This window comes from Gadus morhua, chromosome 10, assembly GCF_902167405.1.
Source record: "Gadus morhua chromosome 10, gadMor3.0, whole genome shotgun sequence".
NCBI lineage: Eukaryota > Metazoa > Chordata > Actinopteri > Gadiformes > Gadidae > Gadus > Gadus morhua.
The window spans coordinates 24,648,475-24,673,913 of record NC_044057.1 but is presented as its reverse complement, the minus strand read 5'-3'; the positions used below and the strand labels follow the sequence as shown (position 1 = coordinate 24,673,913).

The 25,439-nt window shown below is 40.9% G+C and overlaps 3 protein-coding genes across 3 annotated transcripts; 2 read left to right on the top strand and 1 right to left on the bottom strand.

The window, feature by feature from the left end:
• Positions 1-1,508: 1,508 nt before the first annotated feature.
• Positions 1,509-4,082, top strand: LOC115552296 (uncharacterized). Its single transcript, XM_030368240.1, has 6 exons — positions 1,509-1,603; positions 1,801-2,136; positions 2,235-2,609; positions 3,020-3,136; positions 3,266-3,321; positions 3,797-4,082. The coding sequence occupies exons 1-6, from the start codon at positions 1,570-1,572 to the stop codon at positions 3,917-3,919; spliced, it is 1,041 nt and encodes a 346-aa protein (XP_030224100.1). The 5' UTR covers positions 1,509-1,569; the 3' UTR covers positions 3,920-4,082.
• A 4,249-nt stretch (positions 4,083-8,331) lies between these two features.
• Positions 8,332-11,518, top strand: LOC115552043 (uncharacterized). The gene is made up of 6 exons (XM_030367751.1): positions 8,332-8,683; positions 8,766-9,143; positions 9,371-9,468; positions 9,781-9,877; positions 10,721-10,861; positions 11,304-11,518. The coding sequence occupies exons 1-6, from the start codon at positions 8,494-8,496 to the stop codon at positions 11,516-11,518; spliced, it is 1,119 nt and encodes a 372-aa protein (XP_030223611.1). The 5' UTR covers positions 8,332-8,493.
• A 1,921-nt stretch (positions 11,519-13,439) lies between these two features.
• LOC115552843 (uncharacterized) lies at positions 13,440-21,135 on the bottom strand. The gene is made up of 5 exons (XM_030369195.1): positions 21,049-21,135; positions 20,198-20,509; positions 18,790-19,047; positions 16,609-16,707; positions 13,440-15,169 (listed from the first exon to the last, which is right to left on the bottom strand). Exons 1-5 carry the CDS (start codon positions 21,095-21,097, stop codon positions 14,982-14,984), a joined length of 906 nt encoding a protein of 301 aa, XP_030225055.1. The 5' UTR covers positions 21,098-21,135; the 3' UTR covers positions 13,440-14,981.
• Positions 21,136-25,439: the final 4,304 nt, after the last annotated feature.

The window sequence follows — 25,439 nt, the reverse complement described above, 5'->3', positions numbered from 1 at the left end:
AGTTGGTGCACATCTGTGAACATGAAGGGTCCCTATTTTACTACGAGGTTTCATGTTGATGAGCCATTTCAGAATGTACCCCTTCGTTACATCACACTATGGGAGAGTCCACTCGGCCGGGGGGGTGGACTGGTGGACGGCAGAGACTGGTCGGCATAACTGAGCTGTCTTTCAAACATCTGAGTAGACACTCACACTTACATGATATCACAAAGAGCCACACTTAGAAATGGCTGGTAAATAGGGACCATATGTAGAACCAAACACGGCTAAGATAACTGACAAATCCAAACAAGTAAATGAACAAAGGGTGCATGTGATGCACATAACAATTGACCAGACTTCAGTGGTTGTGTATGAAGGATTGGTGATGGGTCTCTCTCTGTAATGGACTGATGTTACATCTGATGCCCCCTGCTGCCGAATATGAAAGAGATTTCAAATCTCTGAATTAAATTGAATCAACCATTGTTATAATATTGTACTGAATTAATTAACCTTACTCTTTTGAAAAAAAATTATAAGAATATTACAACGTGAATCAAGTGAAAATACTCCGTTCACACACACAAATTTTGCCATTTAGGTTCAGTCAGTGATGGGAAATGTATGTCCATTTCAATGTTGGTTTCTGCAGAATCGCTGCAGCACATCCTGTTGATACCAGCAGCCTGGTCTATTTATGCTCACAAGTTTTGGTGGTGGGTGTAAAACAAAGACAAGGCCAGCCGCAGCCCTCCCCTTTCAGCTCATCTGCTGCTTGAGGCCACACTCTCTCATTTTCCAAGCAAGTGGAACATGAAATAGCAAGAAAGAAAGTGCCCCCAAAAGTTTTTGTTCTATCTAAGAAGGACGAGGACATTCGATAAAATGTTCTCTAAAATGTTCATCCTAACAGTGGCCAACACAGCAAAAAGGTCAAAACCGATATTGCCGCACATAAGCACAAATAATCGAACGACTTTGTGAGAAGGGGTTCCATTGAACACAAAATGTCCACAAAACCCCCTCCTTCCCCCAAAGTTATAGTGTGTAACGAAGATTCAAAGTCCTGAAAGAGCCCAGCTTGTGGGGCAAATAGTTATCAGGAGGGGCAAACGATTGCTGATGGAGCAAACTGTAAGCAGGAAGGACAAAAATGTAGCAGCAGGGGCAAATGCTTTGCCGGTGGGAAAAGCCGTCCGCCCGCCGGGGCGCCTTGTGTGACCACAGCAGCAGCGGGCAGGTGGGAAGGAGCAGTCACCTGATGCAGGTTGCTGGCATACCACCGAGACCTGTCTGTGAGCTGGTCGGAGCCAGGCCAAGCTGGTGGTTACCCTGGAAGGGTGAGGATGACAATAAGCTCAGTTCATGGTTTGTCTGGGTCCACAAGCTCTGAACCAGTCACAATATATTAACATGAACTGCACCTCACAGAAAACTAGGAGGATCATTGGCTTGCTTCATTCAGTGTCTCTAGGTTGCAGCCAATCACAGTTGGTCTACGGTATGTAAATGGAATCTTTTATGCTCAAATCTTTCATTACAGCGAGAACAGCGCTGGTTCAGCTTCAGCGGCAAAACGTGACAATGTATTTTGCTATGATAACTCTGAGTACAGCACGTAAGTAAATTCCTTCTCTAATTCCAATTCTTTCCACCATATGTAACTTATTCAAATTTTGCCAGAGTTGATTGTTGATAATATTACTTGCATTGCACTATAGGTCTAAATCTTCATGAATGTATTTGCAAACCAAAAGCAAATAAAAAAAAAATAATTTTTGAAGAACAATTGTTAAAATGTATTCATTTTTTTAGTGTTGATTCAGGCCCAAGAGAGTCCTCGTTTGGTCTCCATGGAATCAGCAGGACTTGGGGATACTGTTACCCTTCATTGTGAAGCTCAGCAAATGGATTGCAGTAATTTATACTGGTACAAGCAATGTCTTGGATGTTATCCCGAAATGGTTGCTTCGAAAGTGTTTCAAGTAGCTACAATGAAGCCTCACATTAATTTAACATTGACAGAGGTAGAAGGTGCTTGTGTCTTTAATCTGATCATTCAGAACGTAACTAAAGGTGATGAAGCAAACTATTTCTGTCAACAATACACACGTGCTTATTGGAATAATGGCACCTTTCTGTCCATCAAAGGTAAGATAAATCCCGTTCACAGTTCATAAACAATATTATGACAAGCATTTTAAGAGCCTTTTGATGTTAAATATATTACCTAATTGTCATCTGTTTAGATGACAATCATAGGTTTGTCTCCCAGACTGTGGTCCAACAGCCTGTGTCGGCATCAGCTCAGCTGGGAGACCCTGTGTCTCTCGAGTGCTCTATTACCTCCCAGAGGACGGACCACAGTAGCCAGTGCAGAGGGGAACCCAGTGTGTACTGGTTCAGATCTGGATCAGGACCATCTCACTCAGCTGCCATTTACATGAATGGAAACAGGAGAGGTGAATGTCAGAATAGTTCTGGGCCTCCGTCTGCTCCACAGAGCTGTGTCTACACTCTCCCCAAGAACAATGTAGACTCCTCTGATGCTGGGACCTACTACTGTGCCCTGGCAGCATGTGGGGAAGTTGTGTTTGGAAATGGAATTAAACTGGAGATAACAGGTCAATATATTGTGTTGTTTTCTACGTAGTGAATGAGTCAATGAACAATTATTTTCATTTAAGTACATTTTTTAATCTCTATGCAAAAATAATCTCAGTTTAGTTATAATCTTAAATCTCTGGGATTATTTTTTAACATTTCAAGCATAGTTTCAGAAGAGGAATTAAAAGCCAGTGCACATTATAGCCTAGCAGCGCAGTGTGTTCTATTTTTCATCTGCAGAATGACGCAGAAAGTACAAAAACTATACAAAAGTATCATGCAAAAAATGTAACTCCATATAGATCTACGATAAAAGGCTGTTGTGGCTGTACGTTTTATGACTCAAGAGGCCTATGCAGTGGAAATTATCTGAATTTATTTTTACAGAAAGCTTTATGATGACCAAATGTTGATTATCTTATTCTAGAACCCAACCGGCATCTTGTTACCATGGTGCTCGGAATACTTTTGGCTTGTTGTCTGGCTGTGATTACAATCCTCTTTCTAACCAGAAATAAAAAGTATGTTTGTGATCATCGCAAAGGTACAGTACATTCTTCAGGGTTTATTCGTATTATTCAAGACATTGTGTTTTTACAGACATGTTCAGTTTTGTGACACGTATCTTTTGTTTTAATTGAGAGAGTTAATAATCTTTGGTTCTTATTCTTAGGAACTCTGAGTGCTTCCTTCCATGCTCCACGTGACTCACAGATTCAGAAACAACAGGTACAACGGTTGAACATATTGCATTGGTAGACATTGATGATTACTTTGTGTCAAATGGAGTGGAACAGAAAACATTTTTTATCATGTTCGTTTGGGCTATATTCTGATCCTTAAATTGAATCATTATCGAGCAGAAATGTATATTATTAGTCTATTGATTGGCTTGGACTGGACACACATATGACTATTCTTATACTTATCAGAATGGTAAAGTACAGCAATGTATCGCAAATTAAGAATAATATTACCCTCATTTGTTGCAATATCTAACTACGTTCCTGCTCAGGGGGAAGTTACCTGGTAAAATGAGCGAGGCTATTGTTTGGTTATTGTAACACCAGCATATTGTAGACCTCAGGTATACGATTGGAAACCAATGCACCAGACTTTCACCAACAAAGAAGGGGTCTCTACTTATATTCTACAGCTATGAATCCTCTCAGATGTTTTGTAGTTATACAGTTCTCTGTTGTAGGATGGGGAGACAGATTCCTTAAACTACGCAGCGTTGGAGTTCTCTGGCAGGAAAACCAAAGGAGGGAAGAAGAACACTGAAAGGAATCAGGAGAGTGTGTATTCTGCTGTGAGAGAAACCTGACACTGAAGTTCATCAACCTGGGAGTTTGTATCACCTCATGATGAGTCTAAAGGAGGTGATAATGGTGTTATTAATCAAGACATGCTTATTATTATGAGTATATAGATTGTTACTTATGTTTCACGATGTCGCTCTTTGTGGATCATAAACAGCAAATTGTTCATAATTTGTGATGTATTTTGTGAAGCCTATCTTGTTGATGTGCAGCAGTTACCAAATCTTGATGCCTAAAATTATACTTCACAAATGAAAAATAAGAGACGTAGAAGTGAGTAAAAAAGAGTGAAATGGACAGGATGACATGCACAGGAAATAAAGTCAAATGATATAAAAAATCGATATCCTAAAAACAAAATAAAACATGAAAGGATAAGCATGAAATATAGTTAGAGAACTCTGGTTCAGTTCATATCTGCTTTTAAAACCAAGTTCTGACACAGCTTGCACAGGATGAGCACTCAAAGAGCAGTGATGCTTTGCAGCTAAAACCACAAGCATAAGGTCACAGCAGCAGATCATTATATAGGCTGCACCTTTTTATATCTCAGAGCTCAAACTTTTGATATCGGTTACGTTGATCTTGTGCCCACCCAACATTTTTTTATCATCAAGTTCAAGTTCAAGTTCAAGTGTACTTTATTGTCAAAAATCTATGTAACAGGGTAAGCACAGAAGTTTGAAATTGCGTTTTATCATGCGTGAATAGCAACACAAGGTCTTACATACAGTAGACACACACAAATCTAGTCAAATATTTCCATTGCTGCAACTCTTGCGTGTCTTTCTTTGGTGACTAGTTAGACCAACTACAGCAAGTAGGAGGGGAACTGTGAAAAGGCGAAAGGTCCAAAGGTGCTCTCAAACTGTGAAGATGAAATCCCCATTTTTTACCATATGATGTCATGTTGTTGAGCCATTTCAGAATAAATCCCTTTGTGACATCACAGTGTGGGAGCGTCCACTCGGCTGGGAGGAGTGGATTGGAGGTCTGCATCATCTGGTAGATGTGTGTTGATCTGTGTGTCACACATCTGATTGGACACTCCCACTTGTTTGATGTCTCAAAGTGCTACATTTTGAAATGGCTCGTCAACCAGATGCAGGCTGGTAAATAGGGACCCAATGTTTAACCATACGAGGCTAAGATAACTGAAAAATAAAAAAGGTAAAAGAAAAAAGGGTGCATGCGCTGCACGTAACAATTGACAAGACATCATTGGTTGTGTATGAATGATTGGTGATGGGACTCTATTATGAACTGATGTTGCATCTGATGCTCTGCAGTAAATTATGATCACACGTGAATAATGTTAAGACATTAAAATCTCTGAATGTCATTTTATCAACCATTGTAATAAGATGGTAGCCATTTTTTAAATGTACTGAATCAATCAATTTGACTCTTGAAAAGAAAATACCAAATTTACAAATTAATCAAGTCAACATTCTTTGTTCACTCACACAAATATAGCCGTCTATGTTCAGTCAGTGATCAAATGTATGTCCATTTCATTGTTGGTTGCTGAAGAACCTCAGCAGCACATCCTGTTGATACCTGCAGCCTCACGCCTAAGAGTTTCAGTGGTGCGTGTAAAACAGAGACAGGGCCAGCCACAGCCCTCGCCTCTCAGCTCATCTGTTGCTTGGGGCCACGCTCTCTTTTTCCGACCCAGTGGTAAAAGAAATAGCAAGAGAGGAAGTGACCCTAAAAGCTGTTGTTGTATCTAAGAAGGACACTTGATAGTCACTGAGGCTAGATCACACGCAGGTAATAAAACAACTTCCTGAGAAGGGGTTCTAGTGAACACCATGTTTCCAGATTACCCCCTTCCGTCCCCCAAAGTTAAAGCGACCTACGTCGCGACCAAAGCGACCTACGTCGCGACCAATGCGACCTAGGTCGCGACGCACGTCGTTGGCCACTCAGAGAGCTCGGCCCTGCTCCAGGAGAGTCTGCATTCTGCTGTGAGATAAACCTGCCAGTGATGTCTATCAACCTGGGAGTTTGTGTGACCTCATGAGGCTGAAGGAGATGTTAATGGTGGTATTATTGGAGGAATTGCATATTGTCTGGAGCAGTTGTATATTGTTTCTAATGTTTATTAATGTCGCTTTGTTTGGATCATTGACATTGAATTGCTCACCATTTGTGATGCTGTCTTTGGTCCAGCCTATCTTGATGTGCAGCCGTACTTAGCCATTCATATCTTTTTTTTACAATGTACATTTATTGATGCCTAAAAGGTATACTTTCATAAAATAAAAAAAATAAGAAGTGCATAAAAAGGATGAGAATGGACCCACTGACTCTGATAACACACTTACACTGATTGGGACATACTGAGAGATATCTGGAGACCTCTGGTTCAGGTCATTTCTACTTTTTAAACAACAGTACTGACCCAGCTTACACAGGATATGCATTCCTTACAAGGTAAGTGACGCTTTGCAGCTAAAACCACAGACCTAACAGTCACAGCAGATCATGTGGCTAGACACTCTAGGCCGCAACTTTTAATGGGGTCAAAGTCAAAGATATACCAGTTGTGTTCATCTTGAACTCATAAAAAGTATTACTTATGCATGCTTGTGTCTAACCATACAAAGACATACACACACACACAGACACACACACACACCTCTAGTAAATACGATGTCCTACACTATTGAGCTAGCGATATTAAGTCTTTATCTGGGGCTTTGTGGCTATCATCAATAATGACAGCAAGAAGGTGGGAAGGGGGGGGGAGGTTCAGAGTTGGTACGCATCCGTGAACATAAAGGGTCCCTATTTTACCACAAGGTTTCATGTAGATGAGCCATTTAGGAATGTATCCCTTTGTGAGATCACAAAGTGGGAGTGTCAACCCGGCTGTCAAACATCTGAATGGACACTCCCACTTACATGATGTCACAAAGAGCTACACTTAGGATTGGCTGGTAAATAGGGACCCTATATATAGAACCAGACATGGCTAAGATAACGTACACGAAGAAAGGGTGCATGCGCAGCACTGACAATTCACATGACATCAGTGGTTGTGTTTGAATGATTGTTGATGTGTCTCTATAATGAACTGATGTTGCATCTGATGCTCGCTGCAGTAAATTATGATCCCACGTGAATAATATTAAGATATTAAAATCTCTGAATGAAATGTACCGCATCAATCAATTTGACTCTTTTGAAAAGAAAATACAAAAATGACAAATTAATCAAGTCAACATTCTTTGTTCACTCACACAAATATAGCCGTCTATGTTCAGTCAGTGATCTGAAATGTTTGTCCATTGCATTGTTGGTTTCTGAAGAACCTCAGCAGCACATCCTGTTGATACCTGCAGCCTCACGCCTAAGAGTTTCAGTGGTGCGTGTAAAACAGAGACAGGGCCTGCCACAGCCCTCGCCTCTCAGCTCATCTGATGCTTGGGGCCACGCTCTCTTTTTCCGACCCAGTGGTAAAAGAAATAGCAAGAGAGGAAGTGACCCTAAAAGCTGTTGTTGTATCTAAGAAGGACACTTGATAGTCACTGAGGCTAGATCACACGCAGGTAATAAAACAACTTCCTGAGAAGGGGTTCTAGTGAACACCATATTTCCACATTACCCCCTTCCGTCCCCCAAAGTTAAAGCGTGGGAGGCCGTGTGAAAGCCCTGAAGTTGCCCAACGGGAGGGGCAAATGGTTAGCTGCCGAGACAAATGGTTAGCTGAAGGGGCAAACGGGTGAGTGGAGGGGTAAACGGTTAGCTTGAGGTGGCAAATGGAAATCTTTGGCAGGAGGGACAAGCCGTCTGACCCAAGGGGCGCATTGTGTGACCACATGAGCAGTGGTCAGCTGGGATGGAGCAGGCACCTTACGCAGGCTGCGGGCATACCACCGAGACCTGTCTGTGAGCTTTTAGGAAGCCATGCTGGGGTCGATAATCTCTGACCCAGTCCAACACCCCCGTTAGCTGATGGCTTGAGTCTTTGTTTCCTGTCAAACCTTTTTTTCCATCAGCCAAAATATATGAACATGAACTGCACATCACAAAAAACAAGGTGGATCATTGGCTCGCTTCATTCAGTGTCTCTGGATCTGAACCAATCACAGTTGGTCTACGGTATGTAAATGGAATATTTTACGATCAAATCTTTCATGAGAGCGAGAACAGCGCTGGTTCAGCTTCAGCGCCAAAACGTAACCATGTATTTTGCTATGATAATTCTGAGTACAGCACGTAAGTCAATTCCTTCTAAAATTCCATTTATTTGTATCAAATATTACTCATTCAACTTCAGCCACCGTGGTTTGGTGACAATGTAACTTGCAATTCAGCTATTTATATTTGTTTATGACTGTATTTTCAAAACCTAAACCATCAAAACTAAAGTATGAATGTTTAAGAAGAATTATTCATAGTTCATTTATTCTTTTTTTTATTAGTGCTGATTCAGTCTCAGGAGTAACCTCGATGGATCTTTGTGAAATCAGCAGGACTTGGAGATAATGTTACCCTTCATTGTGAAGCTAAAGACAAGAAGATTCATTATTTATACTGGTACAAGCAATCTCCTGGATACTTTCCCCAAATGGTTGCTTCGAAATCGTATGGATCAATTACAATGAAGCCCCAGTTTGATTTAAGATTCACAATGGAAGAAGGTGCTTCTGACTTTAATCTCATCCTTCAAAACGTCACTAAAGGTGATGAAGCTTATTATTTCTGTAGCCAATCCTCACTTTACTCCTGGGACAATTGCACCTTTCTGTCTGTCAAAGGTAGGCTCAATAATTTTCAATGTTTATATTCAATTTCATGACAAGCATTTTAAGAACCTTTTGATGATATTTTACTATGCAGATCACAATGACAACAGATTTGTCTCCCAGACTGTGGTCCAACAGCCTGTGTCTGCATCAGCTCAGCTGGGAGACCCTGTGGCTCTCCAGTGCTCTATTACCTCCCAGAGGACGGACCACAGTAACCAGTGCCAGGGGGAACCCAGTGTGTACTGGTTCAGATCTGGATCAGGACCATCTCACCCTGCTGCCATTTACATGAATTGGAACAGCAGTGGTGAATGTCAGAATAGTTCTGGGCCTCCGTCTGCTCCACAGAGCTGTGTCTACACTCTCCCCAAGAACAATGTAGACTCCTCTGATGCTGGGACCTACTACTGTGCCCTGGCAGCATGTGGGGAAGCTGTGTTTGGAAGTGGAACTACGCTGGACATAACACGTGAATATATTTTATTTCCTGCTTCCAGTTTATCTGCTAATTATTTAATTAAGAAGACAATAGATACATAATATAATAACTAGTGAATATATGTAATGCTGAGGGCGTGATTGAGATTGTATGCGAAAAATTCCACATGCAATACTATGAATGTAATGGTACAGATAACATAAAGAATATGATCTCTACAGACTCATGATGCCCCATTGTTGATTGTCTGATTCTAGAGCCCAACCATCATCTGGTGATCTTGGTGCATCGGATGATGTCATCTTGCTGTCTGCTTGTGATTGTAATCCTCATTTTAATAATACATTACAGGTTTGTGAGCATAATAACGCTACAGCATATTCAACACAAGAACTCATATCAGGACAGATTTAAGAGCATCCCAACCACTTTTATGGAGAAGTTTCAGTGTGCAAGATTTCCCGTATTGATTTGGAAGTACATTATAATTTGGATTATTTCATTTTAATAGTTTTAGTAGGCCTAGAGATATTTATACATTTGGAACCAAATTTAAACTATTTGCATGAGCATTAATGGTTGTTGGATGACTTTTAGAACATATCATGTGGTGTCAACTGTGAATCCTCTCAGATGTTTGGTAGTGATACACAGTTCTCTGTTGTAGGACAGGAAAACAGATAGTTTGAACTATGCAGCGTTGGAGTTCAATGGCAGAAAAAAAACCAACGGAGGGAAGAAGAACAGTGAAAGGACTCAGGAGAGTGTGTATTCTGCTGTGAGAGAAACCTGCCAGTGAAGTCCATCAACCTGGGAGTTTGTGTCACCTCCTGAGGATAATGTGGTGATAATGGTGGAATTGTTACAGACTTGTATGTTCTCAGTAGAATATATTGTTTATATATATATATATATATATATATATATATATATATATACATATATATATATATATATATATATATATATATATATATATATAAAAACATCTGAGTAGACACTCCCACTTATTTGAAATTACAAAGAGCCACACTTAGAAATGGCTGGTAAATAGGGACCATATGTAGTAAATCAAAATCTGGCCCCAGTTGCCGTACGGAAGTAGAATCATAAGAGCGCCATGAAGTGTTGTTCACGAGAACTTTCTGACATCGAGAAAAAGTTTTCCCCATCATTTCTGCCGATGTGAACGAAAAAGTCAAAAAATCTTTTGTGGACCCAAATTTGACGTCAAAAAGACGTCACTCGGACGTCACATTTGGACTAAAAATAGCCCTTACACGGAGGTCCCATAGAAGTCAATATTAGACGTTCGGTAGACGTTGGAAAAAAGACGTCACCTGTCGTTACAAAACTACGGAAGCCGAGAACGGCCATCGATTATTTATTTTTTTATGCACTGTTATCTCGTGATAACGACTTATTATCTCGTTTTCTCGATATAACAAAGCTCGTTTTCTCGTGATAACGAATTAATTATCTCGTTTTCTCGATATCACAAAGGTCGTTTTCTCGTGATAACGAATTAATTATCTCGTTTTCTCGATATAACAAAGGTCGTTTTCTCGTGATAACGAATTAATTATCTCGTTATCTCGATATAACAGACAGACTTTTGGCGCTGGTTAATGTGATCGTGCTGATTTCACCCTACGAGAGCTTCCACTGTCTGATCCAGGTGTGTCCCAGGGAGGTGAAAATGGCAGATCACATTATTGATCAACGCATCAGGACCTACTTCAACCAAGGTCTAACACAGGCAGAAATTGCATTGTGCCTTTCTGTAAGAGATGGCTTTCAGATTAGTCCTCGAGTCCTATCTCGTTATCACGAGAAAACGAAGGGGAAAAAATATCTCGTTATCACGAGAAAACGATCTTTGTTATATCGAGATAACGAGATAATAAGTCGTTATCACGAGATAACAGTGCATAAAAAAATAAAATAATCGATGGCCGTTCTCGGCTTCCGTACAAAACAACCCCTGCAGTGGACCGAAATTTGATGACACAGAAAATAAGGATTTTATAAAAAGAATACCCAGTACGAAGAGGGCGATGTCAAGAAGCTATCTCGCGAAGAAACTTTTCGAAATTGAAGAACTTCTTCAGTGTCTCGGCGAGGATCTGCCTGCGGAGAGGAGTGATTGACCCGATGGTGCCAGTACTCCCCGCCGCCATGCATGACGAGTGACCAGCGCAGAGAGACTGCCACCGCTGACCTACGACGCCGATCACCGCCATCGAGATGGCACCGCTGAGAGCTCACCGCTGCTTGCCACCGCCATCGACAGCTCACCGCTGAGAGCCGCCGACGTCGACAGCTCACTGCTGATCGCCGCCGACGAGAATGCATCACTGGCCGCCGCCTTTGAGAAGGTGTCGCGGACCGTCGCTGAGAGCTAGCCGCTGAGAGGACATCCCTGAACACCACCGAGAGGGCGCCGCCCACTGCCTCACCCCCGGTTGCTGCTGCGGGCATTCCCAATGCTAGCCCGGCACCACGGACCACCTTCAAGCTCCCACGATACGCCAGCATCACAACCCCCAGTTGGGCTGGCTGCAGCAAATAACAATTGGAGCAACCAAGACACTGCTGCCCACGTTGCTCTAGCACTGGAGGGGAAGGCGCTGCAGGTGTTGCTCGACCTAACGCCCACCGAGTAACTAGACTATGCAACGCTGGCGGCTGCATTGGAACGACACTTTGGCCAGCGGGTTTCGATGGACAACATGCGGGACCAGCTGAACCGTCGGCGCCGTCAAGAGGGTGAGACGCTGGGTACTTATGCCGCAGATGTGCGCTTCTATGCATGTCGTGGCTACTCCATGTTTGAAAAAGCAGCCCATCAGGAGCTAGCCCTCGGCGCCTTCATCTCTGGCCTCACACCAGAGAGACTGAGAGAACACCTCCGCATCAAGGAACCGACCAGCCTCAGTGCCTCGCTGGAGGAGGCAGAGAGGGTGGAGGCCGTTATGACCCCATGCAAACGACCAGGTCCCCAGGTGTGCCAGGCCAACGTCAGCGATGAGGAAGGGGACGTCGAGGGAAGGGCCGTCTGGATGGATGGCCAAGGCCCTCAACAAGCTGCGCCAGCGTTTTAACTGTCCTGGCTGCGGGAAAGAAACAGAGCTTTTCGTTCACTGCTGTTACTCCTGCACTGCTAAGAAGGGGCCGACTGGACGTTCCCATGCTCCTTTGCAGCAATACCAGGTGGGGGCCCCCATGGAGCGGGTTGCCAGCCAGTGGGTGGGGCCCTGTGAGGTGCTGGAGCAACTTTCCGATGTTGTGTATCGGGTGAAGATGCGTGTCCGTGGACGGGTGGTGGTGTTACACAGAGACCGCCTGGCACCCTACCGACCCCAGGCGGCCGGATGTCCCGACACACCCAGCTCTACCAGCACGGCTCCACTCACACCGACGAGTCCTCCGACTCAAACAGACAGTGGGGGGTTGGGGCATGTGACCCCAAGGGCTCACAGGCGGCGGCAGCAGCCTCCCCGTCGCTATCAGGACTTCGTTGTCGGCTGAGGGCAGGCGACAACATTTTTTATTTACCCAGTTCAAAGGTGAAATGTTTAACGTCAATATGACGTCCAAGTTGGGTCATGGTTTGACATCCAAATAGTGGACGTAGTTTGCACGTCAAATAGATGTCCAGAATAGGTCATGGACCGACGGACCAGATATAGACATGATCTGCACGTCTATTCGACGTCCAATGTTTAGTGGGTAAACTAAATTATCCTTAATGATGATTAGAGGAAAACAGCAGCTAAAACCAGCTGTTTCCCTCTTATCTGTAACCTTGGTTACCAATAACTACTGCTACTGAAATAAGATAGTTTCTCCCCTTGAATGGTATAATGACATTTTGTATTTTCTAGTTGCTTTCCAGCTGCATTATGTAGGCTACTTCCATCAAGTTTTCACCCTTGTCTGACCAGACGTCTTTTATAGTAAATATTCCAGTACTGACATTAAATTAATATTGATCGTTTGTTATTGGACAGAGGTTGGAAAGAAATATTGCAATGTTTATCTTCAGTCTGTAGGTATCATTTTGTGAGGTCTTAGGCAGCAGGACCTCCACAGTTCCTCCCAGAGAGCCAAAGCACTGGGTCGTGATGTGTGGCTGTGTGGCGTCGCAGAAGGTCTTCAGCCCTGAGGTTTACAGAAGAGAATAAAACAATACAGGAGATATATCTCACTGAAATTCATAGACCACCACCACTATTACTGTAAGAACTCTCTTATTACCATTACTATAAGAAGGATGGACATTTTTATTTGATTAACATAATTTCCATATGATTGTCACATAAATGAAAATAACCTTCCCGTACCCCAAATACTCTCGATAATATGTGGTAATACTGTTGTGTTTTGAAACAACAAAGGAGAAAACACATTGTGGGGATGATTTTCAACAATAAATCAATTTATCCAGAATTAACATACGATAAAAACGAAATTCAACCCAAAAATTTTGAAAAGCAACTACTTATGTTTAAACCACTAACTACAACTAAATGACTAAATGACTTAAGCACTTCAGCCATTTGATTCACAAATAATGAGAATGTTTATTTTCTCTTTTAGGTATGAAGGTACATTATCCACAAGATTGTCTCTTTTCTTTAACATTGTGGGCATCATGACAATTATTAATGTGAGGTTTTATATGTTCCCCTACTTAAAATCAATAGTTATCATTTCTTATGTTTCAAGCTTTTACCTTTTACTTTGAATGAATCTGGACTAGAGTAAATCGAGTTGAGAAAATGTAGGCCGACCAGTCTGCTTCTTTTCTCAAAATATATTTATATTTTCATCAATATATATTTTTAATGCAAATATATTGAATATTACATGTGAAATTCCAACGTATAATATGTTTAATACATTATCTTCAGTGTATCGTTAGGTCGACTAAATGCAAAGGCAAAAGAACGTGCTAAATTTGGACCAAAGGTGTAGGGGCACAGGCTAGCCTCTATGGGTCAGTATTGCATTCTAAATATATCATCGTTACCATTTGTATTGCAATCGATTAACAATAACAATGGAGCATTTTTCTATAAATATAAATACAAATTGTTGACTTTGAAGACTCAAACCTAAAATCTACTTATTTGTTGTAAATTATCTCCTCGGTATGGTAAGATGTCAACTGGAATTTGAAACAGTAAAAAAAGGGAAATATGTTCCCAAAAGTTAAATTCAACTCGCCCAATATTGCCATTTCATACCATAAAGATGCCAAAGGACCCAAGCAGAGAGGCAAATAATGATGTAGGCCTATGTATATTACAAAATATAAATGCATTTGTTTTTTTTTGGCTGATCTATTTATAGATTTTCCAACATCCAACATAGGTCTTCCAACATTTATGCACGTTAAAAAAAGAATTACGAAATCCAGCCACTGTGAAGCAAGCAGGGGCGATTCAAAATGATCCAAATACCCGAGACAGGACCAATAGTCAAAATTGCGGTGTCAACCTACCACTCTATTTCATCCTAGACAAACCAGAAAGGGGCCTCAATGATCAAAATACCGGAATTGTCCTTTAAGTAGATATTAAGAAAATACATTCAATTGTATTCTACTATATTTCATACAGCTGAATCCAAGCACCTTCACATAGGCCTACATAGAAGTGGTTCCACAGATTCAGATTTCAGGAGTATTTGCTCATACTTTATCTGTTTACTTTTATTTAACAGGAGAAAGGGTTATTGAAATAATTTAAATAATATTGCTGAATCATCAGAACATAGGGAGCCAATGACTTTCAGAAGCCACGATGGGAGTATCAGTAAAAAAGTTGAAAAGGTCTACGCGTCCTTCAGAGTTGACAGCTCTCAGGGCCTCGTCCTCCGGGGCTGAGCGTACACACACTCGTCCACATTGGTCTCCAGCGTCCGCCTGGGGCCTGGAGCCACCCTGACCGCCGCGTACTCCACCTCCCCCTCCCCCTGCTCTCTCCGCTGCCCCCGACGCTGGAGCACAGAGACGTCTGCGTAGGTTACATCTTCTGCTTCTGTGGTGTCTGCGGAGAGGAGGGCGGCACGAATGGAGAGGAAGAGCAAATGAGGAAATGAGAGAACAGAACGCCAAACAATAGTGAGAACCAGTATCGCCTTCCAGAACAGGGTGCATTTCCATGGCATTCCCATTACTTTTTACACGTCCCTCAAATTGAGACCTTGTCCCGCATTGTTATTGACAATCAATTAAATTTTTTTGAAATGCGTGTTTTTTAATCCGGCATAGGGCGATATGGACAAAATCTTATATCACGATATGAGTAATTTTATATCACGATATGGATATATATCACGATATGGTATTTTTGAAGTAAATTAAAATAATAAATGGCTTAAAATAACCATACTTCACATTTGATCAGTTTTTTCTTTTATTTTGAACTTGAATTTCCATGCTTACAAAGGAGTAAGTAGCGAACAATCTGTCATTAACTGCAGTGTCATATAGTGCAAACATCTTGTAAACATTGTACTGTTTTTTCAATACAAATAAAAAAAAAATGTAAAGGTGTGCTTCACACCTGCCTGGCTGTCAGTCAGTGCAGTGTTAAAAATCACAGCATCACACAAATATTTTAAATACTAATTATACAACTGTTTCTTCAATACAAATGAGATTTTTTTTCAAGTTAACAGGTGAGTCTCACACCTGCCTTGCTTCAGTCAGTGCAGTGCAATATAATTTTTTTTCTCTCTCGGTATAAACGATATGGCCAAATCTCTCCCGGTAGACACTTTCATATCGTCCACGGTATGATATCGTCATATCGCCCAGCCCTAATCCGGCATTTATCAAATAGCTGCGGAGACAGCAGTAAGAGCTTTCATCAGGGGGCGAGGCAGGCTGTTTGATCATGTCAATCAAACTGGGACGCGGACGTAGCTAGGTTAAGGGCACGCCTATCAACAAGAATCTGTGCAAATCAGGTCAGAACGGCATGCAGAGGAAAATCACGACTCGTACTTGATACTTGAAATAACAATTGTAGCTTAGACTGTGTGTTCTGTTTGATTGTATACAGTCAGGTGTGTTAACCTGAGGCACTGTGAAATAGCATGAAAGCTCCATGCGTTTTTCTCACATGGAAGAACTTGGGAAAGTTCCATTTAAATAAGATATATTTGTTAAGTTTTTATTTGCAGGCTGTTATGTGTTACTGAATCAACCAGTTGGCATAGTAATGTTATAAGCAAAGGGGTAGAATAGAAATGTTGGTTTTTTTAAGAGGTATTTTGGACTACCTCGATGCATTGGTATCCCACATTGACCCACACAAACGTAGTCTTTGTCCCACATCTGGTGAATTTGGGTCTGGTCACCCTATTCCAGAATGACCTCCTAAACTCTGGACGGCGTTAAATTTCATTATAGGGTTTGACCGTAACGTTGGTGCAACATTATACTTTACATTGTTAAGGACGCAGCAAAGGGAATTCATACCTTTTGAGGTTTTGTGCTTTTTTGCGCAGTAGACTCCCAATGCTACTATCAGGAGCAGAGCCATCGTTGACAGGGAAGCAGCTATTATAGGGACGAGCCCTGTGACAAAGAAAAGTATGGCACAGTGAACAATGATATGAAAAATATTTATAAATAAATATGAATATATATATGTATATATGTATATATATACATATATATATATAAACACACGGGTAGGCAGATTATAGCATCATTTTTTGCATTATCTTAATGTTTCATTAATTATGGTTGTTATTAAATTCCATTTAATGATTGATTACAGATATATATTTGTATATGCGTTTTTTATTTTTATATCTATGGGCTAGTCTGCTTAGCTTACCCATTATATTGAAGTTGAATGATCCCACAGCTATCGCAGAGCATAAGGTATTATTGTCTCTGTGCACCCACTGTGATATATGTGTTCCATTAGATGTGCAGTTTACATTTTTAACCCTATGAGAGACAATGGCTAGCCTATCCGTCATGTGATGAATCCACTACTGTGTCCGAGCACCTTGCATTCATTGCTCTTAATGTATTTTTCACTCGTTGGCAAAAATGTATACATACATACACATACGTAAGTACAAGGGCGTCGGTTTGGTCTGAGCTTTGGTGGGGACACTAACCAGACACGTTATGAAAATAACGTATGATGCATGCCTGACTTTAACTTTGTTTGATGCATTATCTGCTGATGCATATGCAGTAAAACGTTTAGTATAGCACCATTCCAATTGTAAACATCTGCTTGGTAATTAAAGATAAAGATTCCGTCCACCTATTAAATAATAAAACAGATCTGTCTCAAAAGACGTTTTACACTGCCAAATATGCCCGTCATATTCGCGCCTTTTTCCGGCATGGTCCGCGCGTTTACACAGCCCGAGGTAAATTGCCTGCTTGAGCTAGCACCCTAATTTACCCTCCCGGACCCTACACACATTGGCGGTTTTCATTTTGATGTAAATACGATTAGATGGACAGGACAACGCAGCGATATCAACATGAGTAGGCTTGTTCTAGCTGGAGAAGGGCATGTGTTCATTCTACTGAAGTCTACGCAATACTATTGTATAGCCTACTATTGTTGTTTTTATAATTGCCATTTCACTATTTTTCTCAAATTCATGCGCTGAATAGTGACCTGGTTGTGCGTGCATGCATGTGTGTGTCTGTTGGCTTATCTGGATTAGGCCTATATAGGATGTAGCAAGATGATAATCAGTGATAACCAGATAAGACAGTGAAAACCACGAGCCGTTGTTCATCATTGGAGAGTGTTGCAGGCGCATTAAACGAAGACGGAGAGAGATATGGTGCGATATACGAGAAAGATTCAGAGGAACTTTCCTACCCTTTGTGTAGCCTACCGCATGAGGCGCTTTTTTTTCTTATCCATCTTATCAAAAAATGGGTTGAGAACGAACGTAGCCTATCCTCACCTACAAAGCTCTCCACAACCTAGCCCCCAGTTATGCCTGCGACCTCCTCCAAGAATACACTCCCTCCCGCTCCCTCCGCTCAACCTCTGCTGGACTATGTATCCCCACATCACGACTCACTTCAATGGGTGCCCGGTCATTCAGCTGTTCAGCACCCAGGCTCTGGAACTCCCTCCCCCCACACATAAAACAATCAGACACCATTACAACCTTCAAGTCACAACTCAAAGCTCACCTGTTCAAACTCGCACACAACGTCTAACTGATCACTGTTTTGATTGTTTTTTTTTGTTTTGTTTTGTCTTATTTATTTCTTATTGCTTATGTTTATTTATTTTTACACAATGTCTTGTTTTTTTAAAAAAAAATGTATGATGACTATATGCTCTGTAAGGTGACCTTGGGTGTCTTGAAAGGCGCCTCTAAATTAAATGTATTATTATTATTATTATTTGTCATGTGTTCAATAAAATACGTAATCACGGACAAAATACGTTTTTCAGACAAACGTAGCCTAATTGAGAATGCCGTAGAGTTCTCTGAGAACGTAATTTTAATGAGACAGGGTTGTTCCATTAGATGTGCAGTTTACGTAGGCCTATATGAACCCTATGCGAGGCAATGTTGATCGGTCATGTGATGAATCAACTAGGGCTACAAGTGAATCCAAGCTCCATTCATTAATTTCTCTCGTTGTGTTGTCACTCACCGTCACACACAGACAAGGTGATGTTAGCCGTGGCTTCGCTCACGTTGTCCCGGACCGAGCAGCTGAGCAGTCCCGACCGGCCCGGCTCCAGAGTGACCTCACTAGCGCTACCGGGTCCGGAGAGGAGACGCGGGTCGTTCAGCGGGAGTCCGTCTAGACTCCAGCTGTAGTGGAGCCCGTCCCCCCCGGCAGAGCAGGACACCCTCTGCTGTCCCCGGGACAGACACTCCCGGGACAGGAGGGGAGAGGAGACCGGGGCTAAGGGAAACAGACTGAGGAGGTGAGTTGAACGGTTTGACTGAACGTAAATCTTCTGTTGTTCACTCATAGAAACAAACTTAACTTCCAGGAGCGTTGCTAGGTTTCATAAAGATCCGGTGCTTAGCCCAGAGGGAAAAGGAAAATGCGCGCGTAGCGTGCGGCACATTTTTTTGTATGCCTTATGTGCAAGCAAATTTTTCATAATGCTTTACCTAAGTAAACAAAATACGCAGTTTATTATAGCTTAGCTACCTGACTGCTGTGCTGCTTATCCCCAAAAATCAAAGTCCCATTCAAGGTATATATATATATATATATATATATATATATATATATATATATATATATATATGGATCTGACTTGGGATAGGATAGGTTGATTCACTTAAGGTGGTAAACAGTCTGGTTATTTTTTTAGCTGTTTATTCTCTTGCCAGAAGGACTATCTAGAAGGACTAGGCTACCTAATTAGAAGATTTCACTGGGATCCCCATGTTTCTTTCTAAATAACTAACTACCATTAGTGACTAGAATCATTTCATCACTTCTAGACTGAATTAAATTAATGCATTCCATAGTTACCAGTAAAAATAGCAATAAATAGTGGAATAGTGGGGTTTTCTTTACCCAAAACTTATATTTGGGGCTAATTAAATAAAATCCTAATCGAATAAAACAGCCTAGTGACGCCACAATACTAATATATAATACATATAAGTATCCACCTCTTTAACCCTCCTGCTCCTAGACTAACTAGTGTTTACTGTACTTGACATATTTTATGCCGACATACACAAATTGGGCAGTAGCAGAATAATCAGCATTTTCACCCTAAGCACTTCTAATGTAACGTAGAGCAACACAGCCCCCTCTTTATATCAAATGTTGACAGCAATAAATGGGCAGAGGGACTGTTAAAAGAGTACCTAGAAAAGGTAAATCCCCAGTTCACAAAGTACAGTATAGCATTTGACGTTACCGATAAACTTAACATGGAGCCTGAGAGCCGAAAGTGTTTCTATAAGGGCTATGAAGTCAGAGGTTAATGTTTAAATGTTCCTTAATGACCTTAATGAATCCTTAATCCTAAATCCTTAACCCTAGTTACCAATAACTACTGCTACTAAAATAAGATATAGTTACTCACCTTGAATGGTTAAAAAACATTTTGTATTTTCTACTTCCCTTCCAGATGCATTATGTACTTCCATTGAGTATGTACCGCTGTCCGACCAGTTGATGTCCTTTATAGTAAATATTCCAGTACTGATATTAAACGAATATTGAAAGTTTGTTGTCTCACTGCTCTTGGACAAAACCACAATATTGTTTATCTTCAGTTTGTAGATATCATCTTGTGAGGTCATAGTAGGCAGCAGGATTTCAACGGTTCCTCCCAGAGAGCCAAAGCACTGCGTTGTGATGTGTGGCTGTGTGGCGTCGCAGAAGGTCTTCACACCTTGAGGTTTACAGAAGACAATAAAACAATACAGGAGAAATATCTCACTGAGATTCACAGACCAACTCTCGCTATTGCTGTAAGAACTCTCTTATTACATTACATTAAGAGGGATGGACATTTTGAACAATGTGTGGCATTGCAGAGAGGTACATTATACTCTTAAACGTTTAAGGTTGAAACATTTAATATTTCATTCCATTTTTTATTTGATGAACATAATTTCCATATTATTCTCATATAAATGAAAATACCCTACCCTGAATCCTCTCGATAATAATAATAATACTGTTGTTTTTTCAAACAACAAAAGTGAGTTCACATTGTGGGGAAGTCACAAAGCAAAAGGCAGAGTAATGATAAATGATATTCAACAATAAATGGACTCAATTTATCCAGAATTTACATACTTAAATCAACCCAACAAATGTTGAAAAGCAACTATTTATGTTTAAACTAATAACTACAAAACTATAGCTGACTAGATGACATAAAATGCATAACGATTTAAAACAATTATAATGCCGTATAAGTCTCACCTTCGGTCACACCAATTAGTAACAGCAGCACAGCCCCCGTGTTGAGCATCTCGACCTCAGTGTTGTCTTAGTGAAGTTCCGGACTTCAGCCTCTTCACAAGAACGCACATTATGAGACCCACAAGTCATCGCAAAAGTGGAAGTTGTGCAACCTCTGAAAAAACTATACCCACCACAACTGAACTAAAAGGGACAATACCTTATTAGGATGAATGGCAATCTGAGCCATAGGGGATGTTAGAGATGGCAGAGAAGCAAAAACACAAAAACAAGTGTTGGCCTCATCTCATTTGTCCCCATGAAATGGCCTTGACTCTATCTGCAGAGGTGTCAGCACTTGAACCATTTGAGTCACAAATAATGAGAATGTTAATTTTCTCTTTTTCGGTAAAGAAGGTACATTATCCACAAGATTGTCTCTTTTTTTTAACATTTTGTAACATTTCCTGGAGAAGCAATGTTTTAGACCTATGTTGGAACATCAGTCTTGTTCCAACATCATAATCCCCTGTTTAAAAGCAATAATTATCAGTTCTTATGTTTCATGCTTTTTCATTTTACTTAATAATTAATCTGGACTAGAATTAATCGAGTTGAGCAAAGTGCATCTTTTCTCAAAATCTATTTATATATTTATCAATATATATTTTTTATGCAAATATATAAAGAAAATCAAGGGAGAATCCAACGTATCAGATGTTTAATACATTATTTTCAGTGTAAGGGAAAGGAACGTGCTAAATTTGGGCCAAAAATTTAGTGGCGGAGGGTAAGTGGCAGTATTGCATTCTAAATGTGTCATGGCTACCAATTGTATTGCAATCGCTTAACAATTACACTAGAGCATTTTCTATGAATATAAATATAAATTGTTGACTATGAAGACTCAAACCTAAAATCTACTTTTTTGTAGTAAATTATCTTCTCGGTATGATGTCAACTGGAATTTGAAACAGTAAAACAAGGGTAAAATTAATAAGAGTTCCATTAAATTGTGTGTGTGTGTGTGTGTGTGTGTGTGTGTGTGTGTGTGTGTGTGTGTGTGTGTGTGTGTGTGTGTGTGTGTGTGTGTGTGTGTGTGTGTGTGTGTGTGTGTGTGTGTGTGAGATGTGTGTATGTGCATCAATTTACATGGCTGGAACCTTAAGAATGTTTATAGAACTAAAAAGATAAAATGATCTTCTTTAAAAAATTATATATTTCATACAGACATGCATCCAAGCAAGTTACACATGCAGAATAGTATCAAATACATAGAAGTTATAATATGTTAAGAGTTACGCTTATATATAATTATAATTTAGGATGGGAACAGGGCGAAGGGGAGAAACATTGATGGCCCGTTTTATCACAAGGTTTCCTGTTGCTGAGCCTTTTCAGAATCTTTCCATTTGTGACACAACAATGTGGGAGTTTCCACCCTGTTGGGAGGGGCTGACTGGTGGACTGCATCGGCTGGTAGGCTTGAGTTGATCCAGCTGTCACATCTAAGTGAACCCTCCCACTAAGGTCATCAATTTAGATTTTAAAATGGCTTGTCAACACCTGTTAGAAAGATAGAGACAATTTTATTCATTTAAAAAGTTAACAAAAACCCTTAATTCTGTAATTGCATATAAAACACACATCTACAGCAAACAGGACACACCTCGAGCCTAATGTATTAAAGGTCCCATGATATTCCTCCAGGTGTGGGTTGATTAGCCGTTGCAAGCCATTTTGGAAATCTGCCCCTTAGGACTCTTCTCTGCTCTACTTTTCTATTCTACTGTCATCCGGTTCTCTCTTCAACAGAAATGCACACACGCATACGTACAGTAGATAGATACATCAATACATATTGATTTTTAGTGGGGATTTGCTTTCCTGAAACATGCCAACCTTGTGGGTGTGTGGATCTGTGTAGAGAGATAGATCTAGAGAGAAGAGGGAGTGACTACAAACATGGCACAAACAAGTGCATGCCCTGCATTTAAGGCTTGACAAGACAAAGGCAAGATAATTGTCTGTGCTGGTCACTGCAGTGCAATAGGATCCCAAATTGATATTAATGTCAAGATATTTGTATCTCTGAATCAAAATGAATCAAACATTTAATCAAGATCGTCATCAAAATTGTTGCGAACAACTAACTCTTTAAAAAAGCACATACAAACAAAAATAATAGAATACAATTACAATCTTTCTCTATTCACTAAACAAGCACTGTTCAGGCTCAGTCAGTTATGGGGATCGATAACTACCTCAGGGTTTGTTTCTCCAGAGCCCTGTTTCAGGTAGCTGGTTTTGAGGCAACCCCGAGTTTGTTCGCTCTGAGTTAGTGGAAACTGATCATTTTCTTCCCGAGCCCTATCGTTTTTCAGCGCAATCTATCATTTATTTAGACCACCTTCTCAGCCCCCATGTTAACTGTCAAACGCCTCGGGGGCATGCTTTAAGTTTAAGTTTTGTTTTTTTATCGCAATTAACGCATGTGCAAAATGATCCGCCCCGTGCATCCCACCGGCTCTGTACTACAGTCACTTCAACGTTGTGGCTTTCCCATGATCAGAGTAGCTGACTAACCACGGACCCATAACTGCTGCAAGTCAAGAAACTCATTTTATGAATGCAAGGCAGAAAAGACCCTGGTACTGCTTTTAACCAGATGCTGTTCTTCTCTTCATGCACATGCTCAGCATAATCGTCTGCATTGTTCACTGAAATAAAACCCTTTGAGTAAACTGTTCAACAAAATAACTTGTCCCACCACAGCCCGTGTTCTAATAAAGACAATCTACTTATTATGAGGATTCCTTTATTTCCTGAAAGCACAAAAAAAATTAAGTAATTTATATTGGGTACGTTTTTAGAGCAGGGAACAGTATCCCAGTTTGCACCTCCCCCACCTTTAACTTATGTTCCAAAATTTGGATCTCCAAAGCATCCTTTTGCATCTTTTGAATTTTTACAATTGCATGGAAGTTGGTGAGGGCATCTGGTTCAAGTAGGGCGATGACGCCATCAGATGATTAGACGTCCAAGTGCAATTACTACTTGAGCCAGAATATTGCCCCATCTAATTTGCAACGCGCTGGGTTGCGTGTACGTATTTAATTATTTTGAATAACCAACCTCTTATAAAGGCACTTCTATCCTGGGGGGTGGGGGGATCAGAGGAGCTCCCCCCAGTGATGCCATCATCCACAGGACGCATACTCTGTTGGCTGAGGGCCATCTCCTCAGCCTCTGAGGGCTGCAGAGGTGGACCCCCGCCAGTCTGCCGGGCCTCTGCTTTTTTTCAATTTGCTAACATGGAGGAAAATTTTACCCTAATAATCAGTAAGCGCTATTTTGAAGACATATATATATATATATATATATATATATATATATATATAATGCATTTTGCCTAGGTGTAGCCTTCTAATATAGCTAAATCCTATATTGGCAGCGTTGGGGTGGCTGGGAAATGTACTACTTACATTTACTACTTAAATATAGGCCCATCACATGTTGAATATAGCTGTTAAATTAGGTAGAGCAGGCAAAACAGCACAATTGATTTGATTTCAATTAAACATTAGTTTACCTGTTTAAACTATATTTTTGTACTTCATCTTCATTTGCTGCCAAGTCCCCGTGGGGCAACTCGGGGTTGCATAAATTGACGCACGCGCACACGCACGCGCACGCACACGCACACACACAATTTACACATTGAATAAGTGGAAGATATTAAACTTTCCTCTTATTTTATTTTATTTTTCTAATTTATTTTACTCACGCATTGACTTGTTCAGCTATTTACTGCCAAGCTCTCTCTCGCGCTCTCGCTGCCGCGGCGGAATTGCTTCTTTTTTTAAAATGGGTAACTGGCATACGCGTTCATTAGAATTTCCAATTCCGTGGGGGAAAAGTAAGTGGATCTACGCTTTTGGTCCATGTTTGATCATGTTATCAGAGATCCATTGATGATGGCACTTTATAGTCAACAGGCACGCCCTCAACCCAGAGTGAACATACTCAGAGTTGATTAACCCAACGCTGATCACCTGTTCTGAAACCGAAAACCCAGAGTTGCTTTTCAACCCTGAACTCTGAGTCAACCAACTCAGAGCGCAGGATTAAACTCAGAGTATGTTAAACCAGCTACCTGAAACAGGCCTCAGGGCCTTAGCAACGCATCCTGTTGACCTTGTTGTTGTACCTACCGTCAGGTCTATTTATGAGTTGTGGTGGGTTTGTCAAAAAACCAAGACGTGACCTTACACCACCCTCTCAACTTGCTGCCGCTTTCTCTGCAGTGTTAGAAACACGCACACTCTACCTCATTGTAGCTCAGGTTAATTTTGGTACTCAAACATTCTATCTCCTTGATCACAGAGAGTCGCTTTCTATACCTAATTTTC

Bases quoted from the DNA above. Each gene is read 5' to 3' on its own strand.
- LOC115552296 (XM_030368240.1), top strand. From the start codon at position 1,570: ATGTATTTTGCTATGATAACTCTGAGTACAGCAC. The intron at 2,610-3,019 runs GTCAATATATTG...ATCTTATTCTAG, and splicing joins AATTAAACTGGAGATAACAG to AACCCAACCGGCATCTTGTT. The intron at 3,137-3,265 runs GTACAGTACATT...TCTTATTCTTAG, and splicing joins TGTTTGTGATCATCGCAAAG to GAACTCTGAGTGCTTCCTTC.
- LOC115552843 (XM_030369195.1), bottom strand. From the start codon at position 21,097: ATGCTCAACACGGGGGCTGTGCTGCTGTTACTAATTGGTGTGACCGAA. The intron at 19,048-20,197 runs GTGAGTAACTAT...TGTTTCCCTTAG, and splicing joins ATGTTTTTTAACCATTCAAG to CCCCGGTCTCCTCTCCCCTC. The intron at 15,170-16,608 runs GTATGAATTCCC...TCCTCTCCGCAG, and splicing joins AAAGCACAAAACCTCAAAAG to ACACCACAGAAGCAGAAGAT.
- LOC115552043 (XM_030367751.1), top strand. From the start codon at position 8,494: ATGGTTGCTTCGAAATCGTATGGATCAATTACAATGAAGCCCCAGTTT. The intron at 9,144-9,370 runs GTGAATATATTT...GTCTGATTCTAG, and splicing joins AACTACGCTGGACATAACAC to AGCCCAACCATCATCTGGTG. The intron at 9,878-10,720 runs GTGTGTATTCTG...TCGATATAACAG, and splicing joins CAGTGAAAGGACTCAGGAGA to ACAGACTTTTGGCGCTGGTT.